Genomic DNA, 20974 nt, shown 5'->3' with positions numbered 1-20974 from the left:
CCAGCCTCTCATTTGCCCCTGCGCTCCGCAGGAACCCAAGTCTGTTGAAGAATTCGCTTCTCCTTGCTGCTGGCGAGGTTATCAGTGAAGCCTGCTTTAGCTATACTGAGGAGCAGTCAGGAAAAACCCCTCTCACACGGTCAGTTTCAATGCCAATTGAGTAATTGACAGAACTCAATGGGGATCAGCAGTGCCTCACGGCGATTTTCAATGACCATCCAACTCGATGGACAACAACCTCGCATTCACCATAAGTTGAAAAACAGCACACAACAACTCTAAATCAAAAAATACCTTTTTGATTTAATAGAAAAATTGTAGACTACATGAGCCAATTCACAAACAACTTTTTACAAGGCAGTAAAAATGACAGCTCCGCAGAAAGTCCGGCGGTCAGATGTAAAGAAACCGACGCTGTTCTTGTTCAGTGGAGTCGAGGCGTTCTGCTTCATTCCTCTTTTTTTTTTCGCCTCTTAGAGCACTTTGCGACAACCGACACCAAGAAGTACCACACAACGACAGTAGCTATGAACACGACAAAGACGGTCACTGATCTGTGGCAGCATTGCCGGCGAAAAGTGAATGCTTCTGAAACGAGGTGGGCATCGCTGCCCATCGTCGCCCCGTCATCGCCGTCTCTAGATTGTGCCGAAATGTGAAGTATTTGAGGAGCTTTTTACGAGAAAAAAATTCAATTAGAATAGCACTAACTCCTACATTCGGCTCGTTTTACTAAACTTCAAGTCTTTTTTATTTCAATGTTCCTACCCCTAGCGCCATCTGAAGAATCGCATACTTACTATTCACTCAGTGATCCTTGAAAATTGCAGTGTGGCAGCGAAGCATCTGGACTGTCCTCGAAAATTTCGATGGCCATTGACTCAAGGGTCATTGACATTGCCCGTGTTACAGGGGTATTATACTCATACCTTGGTTCCCAACGCCACGCGGGATGCGCATTGAAATAGTAAAAACAAATAAGTAAAAACATATCGCGCTATATTCGCCTGAATACGGTATTTTTACTAAAGGTACGCAGTGGTTTCACACTGGTAGTGTACATCCACCTTTTGCGGAAGGCAAAGCTCTTCATTCTGATCTAAATGCATAATGAATACCTCTGCCCAATGCGTATTGCTCTCGTTGTCTTTCTTCACGCAGAAGTTACCAGCGGGTCCAGTGAAAAGCCATGTAAGTATTTTCATTTAATTTCATTTTTATTCAATGAGAACCGAAATCAACACAAGCAACATTGCTACATACATCTGGATCCCTAGCTCGCAGGCTAGTTGGGATCCATGCATATAATATTCAGAAAATTTAACCTAGACTAAAATTTACTAACTACGAAACTAAAATTTAGCCTTGCGTTTTAATAATCCTCGTCAGGAAGGCAGCCGACCAAAAAAATATCATGCTCTTGCTCGAACTGTTTTCTAAAAACAGCGTATTTCATTTTTAGGCGGTTGATATATGAACTGCACGAAGGGAACGGAATTATTGTTCTCAAATAAAACCGAATGAAGCGCAACTATCTCTAGTCGAGGAGACGCCCAATCCGAAATATGAAAGAGAACAACAGATACCATGTGGCACGGCTATTTTAAGAGTCCCTGTATTGCTAGGGCATTTTATTTCAATCATATCCGCATCAAAAATCCTTTCGTTTCTGAGCGCTAGCTATTCATTATTGCTCCTCAACCGTTCCCTCTTTATTGTATCACTGGCTAGTGACGGTTAGACACGGCGCCTACCAGCCTGTTCTGTGGACCGCAGGCAATCACTTTGTCACCGCACAGCTATCAGAGCTCCGTGAATAAGAACATCTTAGAGTATGAGATAGACTCGCCTCACATGAAATAGACGTTCGTAATTCTACCGCTGTTCGCTGGAAGCCACTCCTTCCGAAAATCGTGGTGTTTGAGGTTTCTTTTTAAACAGATAAATCTGTGAAAGCGCCTTTCTATGAAAGGAATCAAAGCGAGAAACCACATCGGTTCTTGGGTGAAAGTGTGAACGTGAGGACTCCGTTGCGCAAGAGGTGTTTTTGCAGATGGGCAGCAAAAAATTGCACCGTTTTGTTCAGGCAAGATGCCACGTTAGGCCACCTTCGTGAACGAATGAAAGCTTCTATGCAATCTACGGTATTATGTTTTACCTCTGAAGCACGACAGAACACAGACTTTCGAGATGGCCCACGGTGGTCTTAGCTGATTATGCGCCATATTCGCCCCATTCACTTATTCGTCATAAAAAAAACTACAGGGTAGCTTCCGCAATCATCCTTGCTTTTGGTGGTTAGTGAATTTAAAATATTGCTCGAACGCAGTGTCCAATCATGTATATTCCAAGCCTCATGTATACTCTGTGAATAAATAGCATTGCCAGAAGCGTTAATGCTCAGAATATCGTCATATCTTCAACTGCACATCATTTTCAGGGATCACAAAAATCGGCGAAATTTTATAATAGCCGCAGCATTCTTTTGGCGCTGTAAGTGAATAAATCAAAAAATGTCTTCTGATGTTCTGACATGAGGGATACGCGAAAAATACGAATGCAGAAAAAAAAAACTGGTAGAGTGAATATACAGCGTAAATTCCCAATGAAGTATGCACTAATCGTTCGCTGCTTTACAGTGAATTTCTTTGTGTACTGGAAACACACCTTATATTCACTCGTTTTCTTTTTTGCTCGCCGGTGTTTCTCGCATACGAACATTTACATTTTGTCTATGCGTGTGTGAACGGCGAGGCTAGTACTTTGTAAAATTTACCTGTAATAGAGAATTTTTGCCTTGTTCCTCTTGATGAAAGCGTACCTGCAATTCCGAAGTCATTTTACGAACAACATTATGACGTTTATAACCATGCAGATACATTTTTATGCCTTGCTTTCCTTTTTCACAGCATCATGGCTACGAGCGTAAGTGTATCTTCAAACAGTGCCCACAATATTAAGTACGTAGATTTTTGTTTCCTTTCCACATCACTAAAGCCGTCGCGGTGGAGCAGTGATCACGGTGCTCGGCTGCTGCGCAGAAAGACGCGGGTTCCATCCCGGTCGCGACTGTCGCATTGCGATAGAGATGAAATGCTGGAGGCTAGTTCGTGTGCTGTGCGATGTCAGGCACAATAAAGAACCCCAGGTAGTCGAAATTATCCGGAGCCGTCGACTACGGTGTGCCTCATACACTGAGTCGATTAGGGACGTTAAACACTATGGAAAGAAACAAATTTCCATCAATAAAACTGAGTTTTGATTTCATTTCTGAACTTAGCAAGCGGTAAGCGCTGTCATTACTGTGGACAACTTCTATTTCCATCCTATAAATATTTTTATTGGTTCCTCCCGACCTTCCAAATCTTCCTTGACGTAATGTACCACCCTAATATTCTAATATTCACCGAGCTTTCTTGTGTTTCGACCTTGTAGAAGAAAAAACGCGCAATTACAAGGCTTAATAAAATGAACAAATGTCTTTGTGTGTTCAGTCCGCTGGCTGACGTTCTCTTATAAGAATGGTCTGTAGACTCTCTATAGACATCCTTTAGACTTTTCCTTTTGTCTATAGATATTCAATATAAATTCTATTGACTAAGTCTACAGTTGTTTTAATTTCCTTTTGTCTATAGACTATCTATAGACTAAAGTCTAACTGCATTTATATCTTTTGTCTATAGACAGTCTAGCAGACTATCTATAGAATAAATCCTATAACCACCTGAACTTTCTTTTGTCTATAGACGTTGTACAGACTACCTATAGAACTGTGAGAAGAGCATCTTCTTGGTATATCGTTGACAGAGGTTAAATAGGGCCTTCGCTGCCATCAACAGGCATCGCTGTTCAGCATGCCACCTACCGCAGCTCCCCATGCCTGGAGAAATGATTTTTTCAAGTTGACGTATCCCATTTCACCAACTCCTCCTCTTCCGCGAACTTCGTTCTGCTGAACTGCTTGAACTATTTAACGAATATTTTTCTAGTCAACAGAACTTCCTCTCTGCCATGTCATCTCTCCCAGCCCTAATGCCAGGAAAACATATATTTTTTTAAATTTGACATTACCCATGCAACCCTTACCAATTCACACTCTCATGTACTCTTAGTAGAGCAGAACGTTGGGCCAGTCGGTGTAGCGACATATTCAAGAAAACTTGGCGCAGAATAACACAAGACGGAGGGAGAAACACGCATGCACACACGAGCGCATGTGTGCGTGCGTGTTTCTCCCTCCGTCTTGTGTTAATCTGCGCAAAGTTTCCTTGCTCATGTACTCCGAGCGAAGGCTTTATTAACTCCTGCCAGTGAAAAACGCGTTGCCCAACCTAGTGAATGAAATAACCTCATCCGTTTTGTTATACAAATGTCTACAATTATCATAGAACTGTCATACAAATAGCCTGCTTTTCTGCGAAATCACACGTTTGTCGTACAAATGGCATACAATATGAGACAAATTTTGTGCAGTTTGTATAACGAAGCCTCTATGAGGTTATTCTATCATAAAACTTTGTTCAGTAGGGCAAACGACGACCAGTCCTATTGTAGCAACGTGAGCTAGCGAAATGTTAGCTAGTAATTAGATGTGTGTGCGAGTTTGTTTTTTGGGCATTCATCCGTTTGCGAGTGAAAAAAGTGAGTAGGTCGACGGCGTCGCTTGGTGAGCACAGTGCACTTCGCGCAACGCAGCATGCTGGAGGACCAGAAGATGCACGGAATGATCGTGGCCCTCGGCATCGGCCTGGCCGTCCTGATCGCCTTCGTCACTTTCAGCCTCTTCGCGACGCCGCCACGTGAGTGGAACTTCAATAATACTTCGGTTGGGCCTAGTTGGTACATGTTGCTGTGAAGGCGAAGGTTGCACAAACACGGGAAGAACCACAAAGAAGAGACACGCAGACACACACAGGCGCCTGTGTGTGTCTCTGTGTCTCTTGTTCGTGGTTCACCTTCACAGCACGTGAGTGGATGCCAGGCAGAAGAAAAAAGCATCAGCAAAGCAGACATCACCACCGGAAACAAGCCGTATACAGCAACCAGACCTCTTAATGCACATGAGAAAGCGTTTGCGTTTAACGAGATAAAGTTAAAGGACCCGTTTACCAGAAAATACGGCATTGGCGTTGTGGGCGTCGGCGTTGCGAGCGAAAATTCACGAGCATGGCTCGGGCAGATCTACATGCCAGCAGACATGGCCGGGCACAGAGCGTAGGGTTGTGCGACGTCACGTGACATGGCCGATTTGGGAGGAGCTGTCAACTAAGGCTTCTCAAATCAGGTGGGAGAACGAGGGGAATCGAACCCTCCTGCCTCTCTCATTCCGAGCCGTACATACTCTACCTAGGCCACACAGGCACTGCCGTATGGCTTTGTTATGCGGGTAATATGGGCATTAGCCCACTACAGCTATCGTGTCATACCGTTAAGAAGGAGCTTAAGTGGCTCCTTTAATTTTTTAACTGCCGCTCCCGAGTGAAAAAATAAAGGCATTCAGGAAAACGCCTGCTATAAGATGAGAAAAAGGTCCTTCACCTCCCCCCCCTCTCTCTCTTTATTCTGCTCGTTTCGAGTGCGAACTAGTTCTCGGCTTTATATTTATGCCCCGAAATCTGACTTAAAAGGCGTTAATATCGATGATCCCGTGGCGTTATTGCTTTTGGTAGTGGCACACCATATGACAACATTGACAGAAAATTGCTGGAGAGCCTACTAGCTGTTATTTGAAATCGCAGAATGCGAATAAGACTATGCACAATGAATTTCATATTCTAGCACTTTTCACGAAATATCCTTCCACGAATGCGGCACTTGCATCCGTGTAACTAGATGTGAATGTATACCGATAACACCATGCCTATTGCAGGGGTGCTCAAAGGAAAACACAAGAAAATAATTACGGCATGCTGAACTAAGGGAATAGCCTCCAGGAACATCACGAACATTTTCTTTTTCTTTTGGCTTGGGAAAGTGATCGAGTCGGATATGAACTTCTGAATGTAGTCCCCCCAGTATTCTCCATTTTACTTCTACTGCCACGAAACGACGAGACCTTTGCGTCATATTTACGACGTCATTCCACCGGTGAATCAGACAAAATAGCAATTATCCCTATGAGCTATTGATTGGAGGCTACTACAGAAACACCTATCCCGACCTGTTCCTTTAGAATCGACTGAGCCGAAACCAATGCCCAGCGTTTTGCCTCTGGAGTAGTGCTATTCTCACGCTTTCCCATATACCTTTTGTACTGTGCGAATAAACCTAAAGACTTAGCAGTGGCCAACCTATCATGCGAGCAGTGAGAGGCGGCCCTGAATCGCGGAGAGCCGGACACATAGGACAAGCTAGTCCTAGCCTGGCGCCAACCAGTGGCGTCCTGGACGCGTATTCGCCAACTGCAGCCTGTACAGCCACAAGGCTTGAAACCACGGTGAATTGATCACGGTGACTGAAGATTGTCACAACGGCTTACCTGAAAGGGATAATAAATCCTCTTAAACGGCGTTATATGCCACTAAGCATCACGATTTGCGACCTAAAAGGGAAAAAATGGGAAAAAATGAAAGTAAAAAAACAATAAAATTAGAGTACAGAGAGCGGAGTCGAACGGCCGACCTTCCATACGCAAAACGTGCCTCTAATCCACTGCGCCATAGCGGCGATGTCGAGCCGTCGTTCTGAATGAATATTTATGACCAGCCTTAATGTGGCTGCTACCTGCCGGTGGGCGGCGCTGTCATCGCTGGCTGTACCGGCTGCATTTGGCGAACACGCGTCCTGGACTAGCGATGCCAGCCTCGCCTGCTCGACCACCCTTCCTCTTCCCTTTTCTTTATTTTAAGAAATAAGTATTATGAGCACCATCCAAACCACTCAGAGGGAACCAACCTATATCAACCGCTTTTCCGAACCATCACAAAGACTTTTATTGCAACGTTTACCAAGAGATGGCGTTACCGTCCTGTTAGCAATGAAGCACAGTTTGTTACCTTTCACGGTAATGGTCGACTCACCGTTCACGAAATAGCGCGAACTGCCCTGAGAGCTTCTGCTCAGCTACTGGAAAAGATGTCTTCAGGCAGGTCGACTGGAAGCTGGCTGACGAGGCATCGAATTCTCGTACCTCAGTAAGATCTTGCAACGTTGCTTTCCAACTTCAACCTTACTTGCCGCCCCTGTCGAAATTGCTTTCTAATGCCTCGTGCGGGTAAAAAGACACCCCTCCACCCCCCACCCCCCCTCGTAAAAGGGGGGGGGAGTATGTGTGCTAAAGATGTTGGTGGTATTAATTAGCTTTAGGAAGTTGAAGCCTCATAAACCATAACCAGGAATTCGAGTCCGACGTCTTTTCTGAAAAACTATGAACACAGTGCCCTGAAGCTGTACCTAGGTTGCAGTGGTGGGCTCCCCATTTAATTTCGGCCATATTGTTTCGTCTGGCCTGGCACAGGGAAAGTTGTAGGGTGCTGTGCCGGCCACGACACACGAAAATTGAAAAACGGAAAACTTTAACAGCCTTGTTGTTAGAATAAGATTCCCGCTGCAGCACGGCTAGTTACATGACCTTCAAATTACGTCGCTGAAACGACCACTCCGTAAGACTGCGCCGCCCAAGTGTTCCACGCCGGCTAAGTTACGGTGCGCCGTGACGTCAGCGCAAATGGCGCGATCCAGCGCATAGCCTTCGCTAGGCGGCCACGTGATCTAAATATCATGCCGTTAAAAGGGTACTTGTCTGAACTAGTCGGTACATTCTGCAGGAAAAGGTACAGAGCAGGAAAAGGGCTAAAGGAGCGGAGAGACACAGGCGCTGACTGACGACTGTCTTTATTGTTGTAATGGCGCAATAAATAGGAGACCCTAAGCACGAAGATGTTCAGTTTCCTTGATTTGTCTTTTCCTTGATGACACTGCATTACTTTTTACAGGGGAAAATTTAGAGGCACTTAAATGTATAATTAATGAAGAGCTTAGTGAAGTTTCGCAGTGGTTTAAAAGTAATCGGCTAACCCTTAGCATTGAGAAAATAAAGTACACCGTGTTTCACTCGCGCAGGAAGAACATGAACTACGAACATATATCTTCAACTATCGACAACACGACTCTGCTGAGGGTGCCTCAATACAAGTATCTTGGTGTCCTGTTCGCGTCTGATATGCACTGGAAAGAACAAATTAATAATATTTGCTGCAAATTAGCCTATGGTTGTCATGTTTTACTAAAGGCCAGGGACTGCTTTGATCTTCCAATTGCACGCATTCTGTTTTTCGCCTTTGTGCACAGTCAATTACCTTATTGCCTGGAAGCATGGGGTGGTACATATAAAACATACCTAGATCCCGTTTCTCGCCTTAAAAAACGAGCTATTCGTATACTAACTTATTCAAATAATACATACCCCAGCAGGCCACTCTTTCAGCAGCTTCGTATCTTACCCCTATCAATGGCATATAAACTGAAGATAGCTGAAATAGTAAACAATGTAATAAAATCTAACAACCCCCGGCCCCTTAGTTTATTTAGATTACCAGTGAAACAAACAAGAGCTGCAACCAACAATCTATTTAATTTACCACCTTGTTACAATATGTACGGCCGGAGACTCCTAGAATACAGCGGAGCCCATGTGTGGAATGAAATCCCGAATGAAGTTAAAGAAAAAATTAACTTTTCGGCATCTTTAAAACACTATTTATTTTCCATGGAAATGTAGGAATGAATTCAATTGTGTGTGTTAATCTTGAAGTTTTTTTATTTTACACGGTCTGCAGTAATATTGTACTTGTTTTGTATTTGGACCCCTCACTAGCCGTAAAGGCTATGGGTCCAAACAACAGTTTGTGTACTGTTTCTGAGAATAAATAAAGAAAAAATTCAAAAAAAAAACTCAGCTCTACGTCATTGGCCTTGGACATGGTCAAAATAGCCGGTTGTCTCTTCTTTTTAAGCAGATATATAGTGCTGTGGAATATAGTACGCGGGACGGGCTCTATCACGTGGTTAACGGTACGCTAGAAGTTGAACGCCGAATTTATCAAGTGATAATAACGAGATATGCGGTTGAATCAGTTTGCCTAGCTTTTATAAGTAAGGTACCTGCACTCTTTGTCCTGACTTTGTGGTGCGGTTTTTTTATTTCTTTTCTATCGAAATTTAAGCTTACAGCGCGTTTTAAACAGTGCACCGCAACTACACTACAACCTGAACACCGCTCGCCAGTGGCAGGCAGCGCGCCAACAAAGCTTTAATTTGTCTAATACTTTCATATCAACGATTTTTTTCTTCCACATCTTAATAACCGCCTGAATTTCTGTCACTTTCAGACACGAAGCACATGCGCCACAGACCCCTGGCTTTGACAGCTTCAAGAGGTTCGTAACTCCAAATTCTGCAGTTCGAGAGCAACTAGTGAATTCTTGGCAACGGTTTGTTTCATTGCACTGAACGTAATGATTATTTAAGGCGAAAAGTCCGTTACTCATAAAGCAAGGTCATTCGGGCAGCTTTCCAATGCCATAAGTTGCATTTTTTCAGCGTTATGTTAATTTGGATTACAGGCAAGCCATTGAAAGAAAATATTGTTACCGCTTTTAGGATTGATAATATCGCTAAACTTTGCCTTCAGTAACTTACTCTAAGACGACTGTTGTGACTATTTAGACGAATTTAGAATATTGTTACCGCTTTTAGGATTGATAATATCGCTAAACTTTGCCTTCAGTAACTTACTCTAAGACGACTTTTGTGACTATTTAGACGAATTTAGAATATTGTTACCGCTTTTAGGATTGATAATATCGCTAAACTTTGCGTTCAGTAACTTACTCTAAGACGACTTTTGTGACTATTTAGACGAATTTAGAATATTGTTACCGCTTTTAGGATTGATAATATCGCTAAACTTTGCCTTCAGTAACTTACTCTAAGACGACTTTTGTGACTATTTAGACGAATTTAGAATATTGTTACCGCTTTTAGGATTGATAATATCGCTAAACTTTGCCTTCAGTAACTTACTCTAAGACGACTTTTGTGACTATTTAGACGAATTTAGAATATTGTTACCGCTTTTAGGATTGATAATATCGCTAAACTTTGCCTTCAGTAACTTACTCTAAGACGACTTTTGTGACTATTTAGACGAATTTAGAATATTGTTACCGCTTTTAGGATTGATAATATCGCTAAACTTTACCTTCAGTAACTTACTCTAAGACGACTTTTGTGACTATTTAGACGAATTTAGAATATTGTTACCGCTTTTAGGATTGATAATATCGCTAAACTTTGCCTTCAGTAACTTACTCTAAGACGACTTTTGTGACTATTTAGACGAATTTAGAATATTGTTACCGCTTTTAGGATTGATAATATCGCAAAACTTTGCCTTCAGTAACTTACTCTAAGACGACTTTTGTGACTATTTAGACGAATTTAGAATATTGTTACCGCTTTTAGGATTGATAATATCGCTAAACTTTGCCTTCAGTAACTTACTCTAAGACGACTTTTGTGACTATTTAGACGAATTTAGAATATTGTTACCGCTTTTAGGATTGATAATATCGCTAAACTTTGCCTTCTGTAACTTACTCTAAGACGACTTTTGTGACTATTTAGACGAATTTAGAATATTGTTACCGCTTTTAGGATTGATAATATCGCTAAACTTTACCTTCAGTAACTTACTCTAAGACGACTTTTGTGACTATTTAGACGAATTTAGAATATTGTTACCGCTTTTAGGATTGATAATATCGCTAAACTTTGCCTTCAGTAACTTACTCTAAGACGACTTTTGTGACTATTTAGACGAATTTAGAATATTGTTACCGCTTTTAGGATTGATAATATCGCTAAACTTTGCCTTCAGTAACTTACTCTAAGACGACTTTTGTGACTATTTAGACGAATTTAGAATATTGTTACCGCTTTTAGGATTGATAATATCGCTAAACTTTGCCTTCAGTAACTTACTCTAAGACGACTTTTGTGACTATTTAGACGAATTTAGAATATTGTTACCGCTTTTAGGATTGATAATATCGCTAAACTTTGCCTTCAGTAACTTACTCTAAGACGACTTTTGTGACTATTTAGATGAATTTAGTCTTGGTCAGTGGTGCAATCAGCTTGAAACTTCAAGGCTGGTAAACAGTGGTGTTTACGAGGCGCCGGACAAGGCTGCGCTATTCTAGCAAATTATTCCGAATCAAACTCCTCAAGACGCTCTTGCAGCTTACATATTGAGCGTCGCACGCATGGTGGGTGGCAGTCGTAAAACCATATGCTTAAGATCATCACTTGGCTTCAATACTTTTTTCATCTTCATAGCTTCACCTTTTGTTTATTTTTGACAGTAAGAGGTGTCCACAACTCCCTCCTGCTATATTTTTCTTGTGATTAGTTCTCTTCTTGTCTGCGTTTTCTGCGCAATGAAATTGTCTGCGTTTTCAGATACGCCGCGGGCAAATGTTCCACGCTTGAACGTAAACTCCATTTGTGATGAGTCGTTCCTTGGCTGGTGCTGCCTTACCACCCGCGTTTTGTCCGCCCCTGATTTTTTGAAACCGCCGAGAGCATGCCCTACGACAGGCGCAGCAGATCATTACGATTCAAAAGTTTTGCTAAGAATGATTAATGAAATACGCTTGGTCTCAGTGCACAAATATATGGGGTCATATAGTGCACTCGCTCTATTCATTTCCGATATTTCAGAGGGAGTATACACAGCAATTTAGATTTTTTTCCCCTTTCCAGCGGCAAATAAGTGGTATCGACAGATCTATTGCACGATCGATTGCTAGTTATACCATCATTTTGGGTTTTTGAGAGTGTAATGGTACGCTTATATTACTTCTTTCGATGTCAGAAACGGAATTAGCTTTAAATCCTGCTAAAAGTAACTGGTATGAAGCGAGTGAACGGAAACATTCATCACACAGTCGCCATTTTAACTCCTTCTATTGGGGCAGTTTTTGTACCAACTTATGCAGAACATCGTTTGAGCGTCGTTTTTAGATACGTAGAATGTCAAGTACGACATTTGCCGCTGTTAAGTTTCGGCAAATTATGGAACCATCGTTATTAGTCTCTTCATTAACATTTTTCAGCGCATGCAATTTTCGCACTCAGGACGGTATTTTATTACACGTGCATGCCACTGTGAGTTCTTTAGAGGACTGGCGCCATGCCGAATACCGTTAAATGTCATTTCCATTGGCAGATAGATTTTGTATATCATTTTCCTTTCAGAATACACCGTCAGACCGCGTCCAGCCTACGATGACAATGGACCAGCAGGTATTGTTATTACGATGCTTCGTCCAGTCTTTGCGTGCTCTCATATCCAGGGTGGAAACGCTGCGACGATCCCAAGCATTATTGTGTAGAATGCTTTACCGGCAAGCTTGACCGCGATCATAACTGGTCAACGTGCGCAGGCAATGACACACGTAGCAGCGCGCCTGTTTCCACTCTCGTCTGAGCGTGCTAGAGCATTATAAGACAGTCGTCTACCTCGTTCCTAGCACAATGCTACACAACAGATGTTATACATGTTGTGTGCAAATGTTTTGCTGACCGTATTATCGTAACCATTGAGCATCTTCACTGAAATCAATTTTACAGTCGTACTGAGTAAACCACCTCTGTAACACAAGACGTTTGTTGAAAAATACCTTTCTGCTGATTGAAACGTCATCTCGGTAACAGCTTTGCCGTTATCGCTCTTGACATTTGTTCTGAACGCCTCGTTTTTGAGGTACTAAGCGACAAGTTGTCCCTTCATACCTGAGGTGATGGCCTAATGTTAGAGCACCGGCCTCGCGTGCAGGGGGCACGTAATGCGAGTTACGGTGCCAACCCAGTAGTACACCAGGCAGTAGGGGACCATGGCACATGTTCTAAGATTAGCAAGGGGAGCTACTAGTGGAGTTCGCCGTGGCAACTCTCGCCGTGGCAGCAAGCCATGCTGCTCCAATGTACAGAAGATCTCATTACGAGACGGGAATCATGAACCTCTGAACCCTCTGATATGATACAGTGATGATGATGTTGATGATGATTAACATCATGCGAGGTCTGTTCTCATGAGGGAAAAAAACTTCGTGATTTTTTTAAACCAACACCGGATCGTAGAAGCCGCATGGCTTTTTTACCCAAGTGAGGGGCTCATGGGACGAAGCCTTATAAGTCTCTCTCTCCGCCCCATGGGTGCCCGCTGTTCTTAGCTGAAAGCGTATTCCAGCGTCACGCCGTCAGGAGTGCAGCTGTCCTGGTTAACACTGCCCCTCACCACTGACATCATTACGTATTTTATGTCGTCTGGCTGAGGCTCTCTAGTAAAGCAGGTTGCACTTAGGCAGAATATTTAACAGGAAGGTTCTTCCATCGTTACAGAGCATATATGTTCTACACTACACCAGCTATAGGTGCTGCGAACGCCGCATATAGGCATGTACCGAAAGGCGACGGTACACATACACAGAAGAAACATGTGTAAAGGTTAGATGAGGAAGATCCATATGGTCGTTAAAGGTCCTGACATACCGACTAAACCTGGCCTCGACATGTGAGAAGTTCACTACTCACGGCGTTTCCCAAATCACAGTGCTTTGTTCGTCACTGGAGTGATTTTTTCATCAGTACGACTGACCACCTCATTTCGTATGGCTGAAATCGGAAGCTAATAAGCAAAACTGAAAAGGTTTCTTACGATGAGTATTAGATGACAGTGTCGAAAATTTATTGGAGATTCATTAGAGAGCTTCGTGGCTGGAAAAAAAAGGAATGTCATTCTGAGATAAACACTTGCTTCGTGTAGTGTTGTTGAATATTGGGGCTCAAGTATTCTAAGTCATTGCTACAACCGCTGGACGTAGGCCATCCTGGAGACGTCAGTCGTGGCAAGGCTACTGCGGAAGACGAAGATAGCGGTGACAAGCGAGAGAAGAAAGTGCAGGTCGCCGCTCAGGAGCTGAACACGAGGAAAGGTACGCGCCTGCCTGCGTTCCCACATAATTCAACCCCTGCTCTTTCTGTTTTCCGTACTCTTCTCAAACTGTCACTACATGTTTCCTACCATATTAAACAACTCTTAAACGATTACACGGAGTTCAACACCGCCATGCTTACGAGATTTTTTTCTTTAGTGTCTTTCATCTTTTTAATAACAACGATAATGATCAAGGTAAAAGGGACAGTAAAGAATTCCCGATTAAGTAGCTGCGGTTGACTGCGTGTACTTCACCGTATGGCTCGAGAATCCTTTCATGGCCCCCGCTACATGGGGCGTATTTCTAGAGCGCATTGCACAGTTCAATTATTTCATGTAAAGTATATCCTTTTGTCTACCTTATATAAAGGGAATATATATGCCAAGACGGGATTATCCTGTCATAAACGCAAAATTCACCGTGAAAAACCAACGTTATTTAGGCCTCATTTTATGCAATTTTATGCTTGAAGTTGCAACTCCTCCTTACATTCTTTGTGTGTCTGTTACTGGCTGCATGTTTCGGAATAGAAAACACTTTACCTTGCATACATGAACTATAAATCGCATGTTTTCTTCACCAAAACTACTACTTCTTCCACAGGTGCTATATGAAGTAAAGAAGCGCACTTGAAATTATTAAATGTGAACTACGCTTCTCGCTTCATGAAGAACTTAAGAAACCAGTAAAGTACAATGTATCGCACGAACATAGGTCTACTGTTATTCGCACTGTAACGGCCTTTATTGACAGTTGTTAAGGCCGGTTAGAGCGGGCAAGGACAGGTCCGGTTCCAGAACAGTTCACGCTCTCGTATCGCGCCGCGCGTAGGCTCTGCTGCTTAAGCTGCCGATCGTCGTCTTCTCGTCTCGCGCCTCGCGTCGGTTCCGCTGCTCCGTCTGCTGATCATCATCCTCTTTACATTCGGCCCCGGGGGAAAAATAGCCATCCTGGCGACTTAGGGTGTCAAGACGACGCAAGGGTCGTAGTGCGGCTTCAAACGCGAAACGTGGACGGTCTCACGCCCACGTCGTCGGAGATCGGGTGATGGCGTCACGGGCTCAACGATGTAAGTGACGGGAGAAGTGCGCTCAAGGACGCGGTAGGGCCCGTGGTAGTTTGGCAGCAACTTGCTAGAGAGACCTGGTGCAGCAGAAGGCACACGGAGCCAAACAAGGGACTGCGGCTGAAAAGTGTCGGTGCCATGGGAGTGGTCAAAGCGGAATTTCTGGCGCCCTTGGTCGTCGGACGTGAATGACCGGGCGAGCTGGCGGCACTCTTCAGCGTGTCTGGCGGCTTCAGATACGGTTGTTGATTCCGACGAATCAGGATGATAAGGAAGAATACTGTCGAATGGCGAGGATGGTTCACGGACGTACAGAAGATAGAATGGTGAGAAACCAGTAGTGCTCTGCGTAGCGGTGTTGTAGGCATATGTGACGACGGGGAGGACGACATCCCAATTAGAATGGTCTGCCGCCACGTACATTGACAACATGTCACCTAATGTTCGATTGAAACGTTCTGTCAAGCCGTTCGTCTGGGGATGATAGGCAGTAGTGGTGCGGCGAGTAATGTTGCATTGCTGCAGAAGAGATGAAACTACGTCTGACAGAAACACCCGCCCACGGTCGCTCAACAGTTCACGCGAGGCTCCGTGCCGAAGTATGAAATGGTGCAAGAGGAAGGCTGCAACATCCCGCGCCGTAGCAGCTGGGAGGGCGGCTGTTTCGACGTATCGTGTCAGGTGGTCTACAGCGACGATGACCCAGCGGTTTCCTGCAGCAGTGTAGGGAAGTGGTCCATACAGGTCAATGCCAACTCGGTCAAATGGCCTGGATGGGCAAGACAAAGGCTGCATAGGGCCGGTCAAATTGTGATGACCGAGCTTGCGGCGCTGGCAATCGGGGCAGGAACGGACGAATTTTCGTACGTAGTTATACATGGCGCGCCAGTAATAGCGGAGGCGAAGCCGGTTGTAGGTCTTGAAAGCACCGCCGTGACCACCTTGCGGGTCGCTATGAAAGGCTGCGCATATTTCGGAGCGTAAATGGCCAGGGATCACTAGGAGCCATTTGCGGCCATCAGGGGGATAATTTCAGCGGTACAAGATCCCATCATGAATAGTGAAGTGGGCAGCCTGACGGCGGATTGCACGCGGTACCGACACGACAGACGGGTCTGAAAGATAGCGTACAAGAGAAGTGATCCAAGGGTCCTTAGACTGCTCGTTGGGCATATCGTCCAATGACAAGGGGGCGCAATCGATGACCGGTGGAGAGGCACATTCATTGGCTACAGGTGAACAAGACAAAGCGTCGAAGTCGTTATGCTTCCTGCCAGAGCGATAGATCCCACGAATATCGTACTCTTGAAGGCGTAAGGCCCACCGGGCGAGGCGGCCATTTGGGTCTTTTAGAGAGGACAGCCAACAAAGGGAATGATGGTCCGTGACGACCGCTAAAGGCCGGCCGTATACGTAAGGCCGAAATTTCCCGATCGCCCAAACGATTGCCAAGCACTCTTTTTCAGTGACTGAGTAGTTTTGCTCTGGCTCCGTCAGTGTGCGGCTCGCGTATGCAACAACATACTCCGCATACCCCGGTTTACGTTGAGCAAGAACAGCACCGATACCAACGCCACTGGCATCTGTGTGGATTTCAGTTGGAGAAGCAGGGTCAAAGTGGCGCAGTATGGGTGGAGAGGTAAGTAGACGGCGCAACGTGATGAACGCTTCGTCACAGGCAGGACTCCAGCTTGATAGATCGCTACTGCCACGAAGAAGGGAAGTCAGAGGTGCGATGATAGAAGCGAAATTTCGGATAAAGCTTCGAAAGTAAGAGAATAGGCCGGTGAAACTGAGAAGTTCCTTCATCGTAGAGGGCTTCGGGAACTCAGAGACAGCACGAAGCTTTGCTGGGTCAGGAAGGACGCCCTGTTTTGACACGACGTGGCCCAAAATCGTCAACTGGCGAGCGGCGAAGTGACATTTCTTTAAATTGAGTTGAAGCCCGGCTGCCGCGAGACATCTCAAAACGTGCTCCAAGCGAACGATGTGCGTCTGGAAATCTGGAGAGAAAACAACGATATCGTCCAAGTAACATAAGCATGTTTTCCATTTCAGGCCGCGCAGTAGCGTGTCCATAATCCGCTCAAAAGTGGCAAGGGCATTGCATAGTCCGAAGGGCATGACGTTGAATTCATACAGCCCGTCAGGCGTCACAAAGGCTGTCTTGGGGCGGTCAGCGTCGGCCATCGCGACTTGGTAATACCCCGAACGTAAATCTAACGATGAAAAGAATTCAGCTCCCTGCAGGCAGTCAAGTGCGTCATCAATGCGGGGCAGCGGATAGACGTCTTTGCGGGTGATTTTGTTGAGGCGCTGGTAGTCAACGCAAAAGCGGATAGAGCCGTTTTTCTTGGTGACAAGGACAACGGGGGAAGCCCAAGGATTGTGCGATGTTTGTATGACGCCACGCTGCAGCATGTCATTCACCTGGGCGTCGATAACTTGGCGTTCGGTGGCCGAGACGCGATATAAGCGTTGGCGCAACGGCGAATGGGCGCCAGTGTCGATCCGATGGGTAACAGCTGGGGTGCGGCCCAAACGTTGCTGAGAGAAGTCAAACGATGGCCGAAACTTATCTAGCAGGGCCGCTAGCTGGGTCTTCTCCGGTGGCGAAAGATTCGCGTCGACTGAGCCCGCGAAGACGGCCTCGGGAGCGAGATCAGGAGACGGTGCGGAAGAAGTAAGGGAAGACACTTGCAGGCGGCAGGAGTCATCCTCAGAAGGGTCCCAGGCGACGACGGAGGCGAAAGGCTGGACACATCCCAAGCATTCATCGCGAAGAAGAGTGGAGGGACACAGGGATGGATTCGTCAGGGGCAAGGCGCTGCAGCCGGCTGAGACGGTAAGCACGGCGAATGGCAGGGGTAGACAGTGGCGAGAAGCGAAGGAGTCGGACGGGATGAAGATGACAGGGCCGTTGGATGCAGAGTCGCAATGAACAGAGACGAGCACAGCAGAGCACGGCGGTATCATGACGTCATCAGCCACAGTCAGCTTGGAGCACAAGTTAGCAGAAGCGTTCACCGAGTCGTCGCCGCAGGGAAGAAGGGCGACTTCGGAACGAGTGCAGTCGATGACAGCGGCATGTTGGGAGAGAAAGTCCAAGCCTAAGATGACGTCGTGAGACGGTGATGGGAAGACGATGAATTCAACAATGTACAGAACGTCCTGAATAGTAACTCGGGCTGTACATGCCCCCAAAGGCGCGATAAGTTGCTAATTAGCGGCGCGAAGCATAAAACCATATAGCGGAGTCATCACTTTTCGTAACTGGCGGCACAGTTTCTCACTCAGTACAGATACAGCAGCACCGGTGTCAACAAGCGCGAAAGCATCGGTGCCCTCCACAGAAACCGTGATCAAATTGGTCGGAGAAAGTCGAGGTCTTGAGGTTGGCGACGAGCACGCAGTTCTTGCCTCCGGAACTGCGGAAGTTTTCCGAAGGGGAAGAAGGACGACGGCGGATCGGGGAAACCGAGCGGCGACGCGGAGATGGAGAACGGCGGCGAATGGAGGGGCTGAGATCGGAGGAACCAGTACTTTCAGAAGGCGAAGGGCGGTGAAAAGGCTCGGGAGGAGCGTAGGCGTAACCTCGAGGGTCGGTATCGGCAGCAGTGGACAACACTTGGCGGCGGCAGTGACGCATCACGTGGCCAGAATTGCCACAGGCATAACAAATGGGTAGGTTGTCCGGTGTCCGCCATGGACGGAAACGTGGCGGTGGTGGCCGGGCAGGACGAAATGGTGTCAACTGCGGTGGATGTTGGTATGAAACGAACGTGTCTGGGCGGGGACGCCTCACGGCTTCGGCGTAGGTAAGTGGCGCAGCGACGGGAGGCGGAGAGGAAACCGATGGCAGGGCCTCGGACACTTGCTTCCGAATCACGTGCTGAAGTGTCGGAGTTAGGTTAGAAGGCCTCGGTACAGCAGGAAAAAAGGAAAGCTGCCGCGCAACCTTCTCACGGACAAACTGCTTGATCTGGAGAAGTAGCGAGCTGTCTTCTGTCGTCATGCTGAGGCTATTAACTGTGTCTGTCTGTGGAGACGGCTGCCGAGTGAAAACACGCTGTCGGTGGACTCATCGTAGCTTTGGCAGTGGTCGAATATATCCGTGACAGAGGTGACGCTCTTGCCCACAAGCATGTTGAAAGCGTCGTCTTCGATTCCTTTCAGGACGTGCTTAACCTTGTCGGCCTCCGCCATGGACGCATTGACACGCTTGCAGAGATTGACGACGTCTTCGATGTAGCTGGTGTATGATTCACCGCTCTGCTGTGCACGAATGCGAAGACGCTGCTCGGCGCGAAGTTTGCGTACTGCCGGACGGCCGAAGATGTCGGAGAAGCTGGTTTTAAATTCGGTCCAGGTGGCGAAATCCGATTCGTGGTTATGATACTAAAGGTGGGCGACGCCGGCCCCTTAGAAGATGACGTTTGTAAGCTTCATACTGTCGTCCCAGCGGTTATGAGCGCTCACCCTGTCGTAAGATGACAGCCAGTCCTCCACGTCGTTGTCGTCCGTGCCGCTGAAGACGGCGGGGTCGCGCTGGCGGAGCGCACCATGGCAAGCAACGGGTGCCGGCGAGGAGCCGGCTGACTGGTTGGCGTTGGCAGGCATGGGGGTAGCGATGGTCCGGTTGCGTAGCTCCAGGACGGAATCCCGCACCTCCACCAAGAAGTAACGGCCTTTATTGGCAGTTGTTAAGGCCGGTTAGAGCGGGCAAGGACAGGTCCGGTCCCAGAACAGTTCACGCTCTCGTATCGCGCCGCGCGTCGGCTCTGCTGCTCCAGCTGCCGATCGTCGTCTTCTCGTCTCGAGCCTCGCGTCGGTTCCGCTGCTCCGTCTGCTGATCATCTTCCTCTTTACAGCACTAAAACTTCCACTGCTGGCACATTATATAGAGAGCAGGCTGACTGCGACGCAGTGCGTTGGTGGGAAGCGAAAGCACGACCACATGTTTCAGGGTTATTATCATATTCGATCCATGATAGCAGTCGGGATTCGCTCGTAAGTCTTGCTGGAATAACAGGTGCCTCACAAAATTTTCAAATTGCACTTTGTGCCAGTGTCATGGATATGCAGTAGGTTCTCACGTGGTAGGGATGCCAAACTCATCTTTATGACGAACTTCTTTACTGAAAACTCACTGAGGACCCTCTTGCGACGGTATTGCATGTGGATAGGTTTGATGGTGGTAAGTGTATTACGAACCTAAGAATTTTCTTAAACCGCTAGAACAAGTAGGTGTGTTTAAACCAGTGGTAATTATGCGGTAAATTAAACAATGCACCCCAAAAATTATCTAAAGGAGCTAGGCTTCAAGAACACATGGCCCAAAATCAGGCAGTGCCTCAATACATCCACATTTGCGCCCATTCGTAAGAACTCTTTGAACCTGCACTTGTAGGCAATCGCGAACCCATTTATCGACATTTTCATGCAGGCTTAGGAAAGATCGTCGCGCTGAGGAAGAGCATATGTCAAACTATCGCCGGGTGCGCGTGTCCTGTTGAGCGCGCTTTTCACACTGCTGTTTCCTCTTGTTACGATATAACGGATTTACCTAGGCGCCAGCCTTGCAACCATTGATAAGCTCGAAGTGATGGGTTCTTCTTCTGCTATTTCAGATTAGTTTTGGATTCATAAGAAAGCTTTGTTGGGTGATCGAGACATGTTTAGGGCGCGTCATCGTGGCGCAACTACATGGTGTTGTTGTCTGTGCTTCGCTGGGAAGCGTTGGCTATCGAAACTGCGTGCGATGTCGTGGCCACAGAAAAAAAGTTTTCCCATTATACTTTATGCATGTCTCAACTGTGGGACTTCTGCTTTCCTATATGCGTTTGCTTGCTGAGTGTCATAATGCACAAACAAGGAACTCTACCGTCACAGTGGTGTTCTCTAG

General features: G+C 46.1%; 1 protein-coding gene across 1 annotated transcript in view; it reads left to right on the top strand.

Moving 5' to 3' along the window:
• The first annotated feature begins 4714 nt into the window (after positions 1 to 4714).
• The window catches only part of LOC149333975 (uncharacterized), a 61016-nt gene continuing 44756 nt past the window's right edge, over positions 4715 to 20974 (top strand). The window contains exons 1-4 of the mRNA XM_089556145.1: positions 4715 to 4799; positions 9330 to 9377; positions 12262 to 12309; positions 13890 to 14000. Of these exons, the coding sequence (XP_089412271.1) occupies positions 4715 to 4799; positions 9330 to 9377; positions 12262 to 12309; positions 13890 to 14000 (292 nt within the window). The remainder of the gene's footprint in view (positions 4800 to 9329; positions 9378 to 12261; positions 12310 to 13889; positions 14001 to 20974) is intronic.

The sequence above is a fragment of the Amblyomma mixtum genome, chromosome 8 (genome assembly GCF_055824585.1).
Source record: "Amblyomma mixtum isolate Tamu chromosome 8, ASM5582458v1, whole genome shotgun sequence".
Classification (NCBI taxonomy): Eukaryota; Metazoa; Arthropoda; class Arachnida; order Ixodida; family Ixodidae; genus Amblyomma; species Amblyomma mixtum.
The sequence above is the reverse complement of the archived record's forward strand: the minus strand, read 5'-3'. Positions and strand labels throughout refer to the sequence as shown.